At 44.0% G+C, this 7,500-nt stretch overlaps 1 protein-coding gene across 1 annotated transcript in view; it reads right to left on the bottom strand.

The window, feature by feature from the left end:
- Positions 1 to 2,108: 2,108 nt before the first annotated feature.
- LOC145396167 (carboxylesterase 4A-like) overlaps positions 2,109 to 7,500 on the bottom strand; it is a 21,353-nt gene continuing 15,961 nt past the window's right edge. Inside the window, exons 11-14 of the mRNA XM_080269609.1 lie at positions 5,635 to 5,694; positions 4,392 to 4,513; positions 2,283 to 2,404; positions 2,109 to 2,219 (exon numbers count right to left, since the gene is read on the bottom strand). Of these exons, the coding sequence (XP_080125735.1) occupies positions 2,109 to 2,219; positions 2,283 to 2,404; positions 4,392 to 4,513; positions 5,635 to 5,694 (415 nt within the window). The remainder of the gene's footprint in view (positions 2,220 to 2,282; positions 2,405 to 4,391; positions 4,514 to 5,634; positions 5,695 to 7,500) is intronic.

The raw sequence follows: 7,500 nt of genomic DNA, 5'->3' as shown, positions 1-7,500 counted from the left end.
TGCCACTTAATTTAACTCAGTGCACTTTATTGGCACTTATATTTCACTTAGTACACTTTTATTGGCACTTAAATTCGCTCAGTACACTTTATTGCCACTTAAATTCGTTTAGTACACTTTTTTGCCACTTAATTTCACTTAATTCACTTTATTGGTACTTTATTTCATCCTGTACACTTCTTTGCCACATAATTTAACTCAGTACACTTTATTGGCACTTATATTTCACTCAGTACACTTTTTTGGTCACTTAAGTTTCCTTTTATACACTTTTTTCTCTACTTCATTTCATCATGTACACTTTTTCGCCATTTTATTTCACTTAGTACACTTTATTGCCACTTAAATTCGCTCAGTACACTTTTTTGCCACTTAATTCGCTCAGTACACTTTATTGTAACTTTATTTCACTTAGTACACTTTATTGGCACTTAATTTACCTCAGTACATTTTTTCGCCCACTTAATTTCATCCTGTGCACTTTTTTTACCACTTACTTTCGCTCTGTACACTTTCTGCCACTTAATTATTTTTAATACACTTTGCCCACTCTGTTTCGCTCAGTACACTTTTTTACCGCTTAATATCACTCAGTACACTTTGCCACTTAATTTCATTCAGTACATATTTTACCACTTAATTTCACTCTACACTTTTTTACCACTTAATTTCACTCTACACTTTTTTACCACTTACTTTCGCCCAGTACACTCTTCTACCACTTAACTCACTCACCTTTGCCCACTATATTTCGCTCAGTACACTTTTTTACCACTTAATATCACTCAGTACACTTTGCCACTTAATATCACTCAGTACACTTTGCCACTTAATATCACTCAGTCCCGGTACACGTTTTGACCATTTGATTTCGCTCAGTACCGTACAGTTTTTGCCACTTAGGTTCATTCAGTACTCATTCCTACCACTTACTTTCGCTCAGTACACATTTCAGCCACTTAACTTCACTCACTTTTTCCCACTTAATTATAGTCAGTACACTTCTTTACCACTTATTTTCACTCAGTACACTTTTTGCCACTTAGTTTCACTCAGTACACTTTTTTAACATTTTCGCTCAGTACACTTTTTGCCACTTAATTTCACTCAGTACACTTTTTACCACTTAATTTCACTCAGTACACTTTTTTTTACCACTTAATTTCACTCAGTACACTTTTTACCACTTACTTTCGCTCAGTACACTTTTAAGCCACTTACTTTCGTTCAGAACACTTTTTGCCACTTAGTTTCATTCAGTACACTTTTTTAACACTTTCGCCCAGTACACTTTTTGCCACTTAGTTGCACTCAGTACACTTGTCACTTAATTTCACCCACGACACTTTGCCACTTAATTTACCTCTGTACACTTTTACCACTTACTTTCGCTTAGTACACATTTTGCCACTTGATTTCACTCAGTACACATTTCTACCACTTAACATCACTCACTTTTTTCCACTTAATTGTAGTCAGTACACTTTCTACCACTTATATTGCACTCAGTACACTTTTTACCACTTATTTTCGCTCAGTACACTTTTTACAACTTAATTTCGCTCAGTACACTTTTTACCACTTAATTTCGCTCGGTACACTTTTTTACCACTTACTGTCGCTCACTTTTTTCCACTTAATTATATTCAGTACTCATCATTGCCACTTAATTTCACTCAGTACACTTTTTTACCACTTACTTTCGCTCAGTACACTTTTTTACCACTTAATTTCACTCAGTACACCTTTGCGCCACTTATTTTCGTTCAGTACACTTCTTATGTCACTGGTTCACGTCCATGTCCACTTAGTTTCGTGCCACGCCTTGCCACTTTAGGGCTGTCTTTACACTTTCTCATTTGCTTTAGCCACTTTCTCCGCCTCATCGTTTTCTTTGGGAACGTTTAGGTCAATGTGGTACAAACGTTGTGAAGGAAACGTTTCTTACACCGTCCGAACGTTTTCATAGTCGTAGGGGGCGAGATGGAGAGGCGGACCGAGAATGAGATGGGGAGATAAAAGGAAATAAGGAGGAAATTAGAGGGAAATAAGAAGGAAATAAGAAAAGTAGAGGAAGAAGCCAGGTATCAGTCACCTCCCATCCATCATCACAACCTCTGCCCCGCCTGATCCATCCTTATCGTCACCTTCTTCTCCTTCCTCATCAGCGTGGACGACTTGGGGGGCGGGGGCGGTTCAGGCACGTCAAAGCCAGGCACCTCCCGCAAGCCAGGCACCTCCCGCAAGCCAGGCACCTCCCCCAAGCCAGGCACGTCTTTCACGAACCCCGCCCACCCGTTCGGCCGCCCGTCTCCGCCCACGCTGGTCTCAGGTACGGCGGGCGGGTCACAGGGTATTGACCAAGGGCGTAGCAGCGTTGCCTTGTCAAGCGTTGTTTGTTGATCTGTTGAGAAAGGTGAGGTTGGGTTAGATTGGGTTAGACTGAGTTAGATTGGGTTGGGTTCGACTGGGTTGGGTTGGATTTGGTTTGATTGGGTTGGGTTGGGTTGGGTTGGATTTGGTTTGATTGGGTTGGGTTGGGTTGGATTGGGTTAGTTTGAGTTAGGTTTGGTTAGATTGGGTTGGGTTGGATTTGGTTAGATTAGATTGGGTTAGGTTAATTTATACCTGGCTTGGTTAGATTGGGTTTATCTAGATTAGACTGATTTAGGTTATTCTCTTAGGCGAGGCTGGGTTAGGATTGGATAGGCTAGGTTGATTTCGCTTGGCCTGGGTGAGTTGGGTTAGGTTCTGTTTGGTTGGGTTAGAAGGGGTTAGATTGGGTTAGATTAGGTCGAGTTAGGTTGGCTTGAGTTAGATTAGGTTAATTTGATCAGGATTGCTTTGATTATTCTCTTCACGTAAAATTACTTTATATACACTTCATCTTAATTTACATCTTAAATTCATCTTAAGTTTGACACATCCTAAACCCTTCCTGTCCTGTCCTCACTTAACGCAGGATTACTGAATATATTTTGTTTCCTCTCTCTCTCTCTCTCTCTCTCTCTCTCTCTCTCTCTCTCTCTCTCTCTCTCTCTCTCTCTCTCTCTCTCGTGTAAGCGTGGACATTTACCGTAACACCGGGAAAGGTAAAATCTTGCTCCAAACGGCGGTCCCTCCTTCGTTCAGCACCAGATGTGGGTCTTGAGATTGCTAATTTGGCTGGGACGCGGTCAGGAGGGGTGGGGGAGAGGCGTGTGGGATCAGGGGGATGGGGGAGAGGGGTGTGGGGTCAGGGGGATGCGGGAGAAGGGTGTGGGATCAGGGGGAGAGGGGTGTGGGGTCAGGGGGGTGGAGGAGAGGCATGTGCGGTCAGGGGGAGGAAGGAGAGGGGTGTGGGGTCAGGGGAATGAGGAAGAGGGGTGTGAGGTCAGGGGGAGAGGGGTGTGAGGTCCAGGGGAGAGGGGTGTTGGGTCATGGGGGATGGGGGAGAAGGGTGTGGGATCAGGGGGAGAGGGGTGTGGGGTCATGGGGGATGGGGGAGAGGGATGTGGGGTCAGGGGGATGGGGGAGAAGGGTGTGGGATCAGGGGGAGAGGGGTGTGGGGTCATGGGGAATGGGGAGAGGGGCGTGAGGTCCAGGGGAGAGGGGTGTGGGTCAGGGGGATGGGGGAGAGGCGTGTGGGGGGGAAACGCTGACTGTGGAATAGCAGAATAAGGAAGCGGAAGGTCCTTTCGTATGTAAACGGGTGAATGGAAGTATGTATAGTTATTTCCTGCTGAGAGAGAGAGAGAGAGAGAGAGAGAGAGACGGTGCTAAGTTGGTTAGCACATCTAGCACGCAAGTAAGAAGACCCGGGTTCGACTCTCGGGGCTCTGAGATCTTTAGACACCCCTTCGTCCTTTTTCAACCAGTAATAAAAATTAGGGATCTGGATGTAACATTGACAGTGGCGGGTTGTACAGTCGGAGAACTAATCACCTTCCCAGTTCCCTCTGAAGAAAAATTCACGACAGACGAAGTACAGTGGAAAAAAAAACCCACTCTCTACTAGTGTGTGTTTCAGATGGCTCGAATTTTCCGCTTTGTGTTCGTTCAGATTTGGGACGATTGAGATTTAGGAAGAACTGATTATTTTATTTATCCACGTACCGTTGATAGGCATTTGACTTGTTTTAATCAAACGAAGAAACAAATGGGGCTGAGGGGAAGTCTTGAAATAAAACTGAATGAAACGAAACGAAACAAGACCAAACCGAACCGAACCGAACCAAACAAAGCAAAGCAAAACAAAACCGAACCGAACCGAACCAAACAAAACAAAACAAAACCGAACTGAACCGAGCCGAACCGAACTAAAGCAAAGCAAACCCAGCTCCAAATGAAGCAGCGAAACGAAGCCAGTCCAGAAGAAACGGAACTTGATGCGAACTCTCATCGCTACTCACCGATCGTAGGCACAGAGGGGGCCCTACACCGTCCCTCCATCTGCTGTAGCGAAGACGGGGCCACACAGAAGGACGTCTCCCTGTTGGCGAAGGCGGCTGCACTGCCTGATCTCCCCGCTGACCTGTAGTTATGGTTACGATTACTGTTACTGTTATTGTTTGTAGGATCAGCGGTTGTAGTGGGAGGAGGGGTTGTAAGAGGGTCGTTTTTGCTGTGCTGTTTGTAGTAGTAGTGGTAGTGGTAGTAGTAGTAGTAGTAGTAGTAGTAGTAGTAGTAGCAGTAGTAGTCGTGGGGGTTTGTAGATGGAATATAATGACGAGTGTACTTCGATCTCAAACCCCCCCCCCACGCCTCCTCAAATATATATATATATTAACGTGTTTTTTTGCTTCTGATTATTTTTTATATTATTTTTCTTTTTTGTTTTGTTTTAATGTTTGTTGTTCTCTCTCGTTTTTATTTTTCATATTTCTACTCCGTGTTTTTTTTATTACCTCCACCAACGAAGCTGGAGGAGGTTTTGTATTCACCACTGTTTGTTTCTGTTTGTGTGTTTGTCTGTCTGTGCGCAAAATATCTCAGAAAGTTATGAATGGATTTCATTGAGATTTTGTGGATATGTGGGTCATGGGACAAGGAAGAGTTGGTGACACTTTGGTGGTGATATGAGTTGTGTGGTATATATAGGCGTTGGCGGGGGTATGCGCTCTCTGAATGCCCTTACCTTGTTGATGTGATTTTTCTTATTTTGCTTATAATCTTGTTTTGACATTTTTTTTACTGTTTTTTACTTGTTCATTGCTTAGTCCTCTTTGTTTACTCCTGTTGTTTCTTTGTATACTCCTGTTTCTTTGTTTACTCCTGTTTACTCCTGTTCTTTGTTTACTCCTTTGTTTGTTTGTTTTTACTCCTGTTTGTGTGTTTACTCCTTTGATTGTTTACTCGTGGTCTTTGTTTACTCCTGTTTGTTTGTTTACTCCTGTTGTTTGTTTACTCCTGTTTGTTTACCCTTGTTTGTTTACTCCTGTGTGTTTGTTTATCCCTGTTTGTTCACTCCTGTTTGTTTACTCCTGTTGTTTGTTTACCCCTGTTTGTTTGTTTACCCCTGTTGTTTGTTTACCCCTGTTTGTTTACCCCTGTTTACCCCTGTTTGTTCACTCCTGTTTGTTCACTCCTGTTCTTTTTGTATAGGATTAATAACAGTGCCGTGCCAGGTGAGCAACAGGTAATTAAGCCACGTACCTGGGGAAGGAGTAGGAGCTGCCTTTGCCCGCCCATTGCACGTGCAGCATCTTAGGCGACCTGAGCACGAGAGAGAGGGTTAGTGGGGACGAATGCACGAACTGGGTGATGACGAAAGGGATGGAGTGGATTGATGGTGACAGTGACGAATGCACGAATAAGATGAGTGAAAATGAGTGAACTGGTGAAAGTGACGAATGGGTGATGACGAAAGGGATGGAGTGGATTGATGGTGACAGTGACGAATGCACGAATAAGATGAGTGAAAATGAGTGAACTGGTGAAAGTGACGAATGGGTGATGACGAAAGGGATGGAGTGGATTGATGGTGACAGTGATGAATGCACGAATGAGTGAAAATGAGTGAACTGGTGAAAGTGACGAATGGGTGATGACGAAAGGGATGAAGTGGATTGATGGTGAAAGTGACGAATGAGTGAAAATGAGTGAATTGGTGAGTGAAAATGGCGAATAAACGAATAGGATGATGACGAAACGGGTTGCGCGGGTTGATGGTGAAAGTGACGAATGGATGAATGAAAGTGATAGAGTGGATTGATAAAGTGACGAAAATGATGGAGTGGATTGATGGAAAAAGAGACGAGTGGATGGATGAAAGTGATGGCGTGGATTGATGGTGAAAGTGACGAATGCACGAACAAGATGAGTGAAAATGAGTGAATTGGTGAAAGTGACGAATGGGTGATGACGAAAGTGATGGAGTGGATTGATGGTGAAAGTGACGAATAGACGAATAAGTGAAAATGAGTGAATTGGTGAGTGAAGGTGACGAATGGACGAATACGACGGTGACAAGAGGGATGGAGTGGATTGGTAGTGAAAGTGACGAATGGATGGATGACAGTGATGGAGTGGATTGATGAGTGAAAGTGACGAATGGATAAACAGAATGATGAGGGAATGAGTGGATTTGTAAGGATGATGATAAATGAATGAGTATTTGTAGTAGTAGTAGTAGTAGTAGGTGTACAGTAGTAGTGGTAGTAGTGTTGGAGGTGCTGTACAAGAAACATAATAATCTACCTATCTATAGCCCGACGCCCTAATCCCGCAAAGGGTGGCCGCAGACAAAACGCCTCCAAGTCGCTCTGTCACCCACCATTTGACTACCCTCCCCCCAACTCACCCCCCCCTCCCTCATATACCTCTCAACTCCATCCCTCCACCTCATCCTCGGTCTACCTCTCCCTCTCCCTCCCTCCAGCTCACCTACATACACCCTCTTAGTCAGTCTTTCATTCTCCATTCTCTCCACATGTCCAAACCACCTCAGTGTATTTCTCCTAATCTTCTCAACCACATCCACATCCACCCCACAGCGTTCCTTCACTTCTTCATTCGTCAACTTGTCCCTCCACATCACTCCACATGCTCCTCTCAAGTAACTCATTTCCACTGCTCTCACTCTTGACTTGTTCCCCTCTTGCAAGGTCCACGCCTCGCTTCCATACGTCAGGGTAGGGATCACAATACCATCATGCAGTGACTTCTTAACTTCCATACTCACCTCCCTATTTCTCATCACTGCTTTCAGTGAACCAACAACCTTCCTTCCCTGCTGTACCCTTTCACGCACTTCATCCCCCAAAGTTCCATCCTTCCTCATCACACTACCCAAGTACTTGAATGCACTCACATTCTCAATATCCTCACCATCCAACCTCACTGCAGACTCTGTGACTTCATTCCTCTCGAATACCATAACTTTACTTTTGTTTACATTAACTTTCAGCTTCCTCCTGCTACACACTGTCCAAAATTCATTCACCAAACCTTGCAACTCCCATTCATCTTCACTCAACAATACTGTATCATCAGAAAACAGCAACACCGGAAGCTTCCAAA

This window comes from Coenobita brevimanus, chromosome 35 (assembly GCF_032717465.1).
Source record: "Coenobita brevimanus isolate Jiangsu-jjx chromosome 35, ASM3271746v2, whole genome shotgun sequence".
Taxonomy (NCBI): Eukaryota; Metazoa; Arthropoda; class Malacostraca; order Decapoda; family Coenobitidae; genus Coenobita; species Coenobita brevimanus.
The sequence above is the reverse complement of the archived record's forward strand: the minus strand, read 5'-3'. Positions and strand labels throughout refer to the sequence as shown.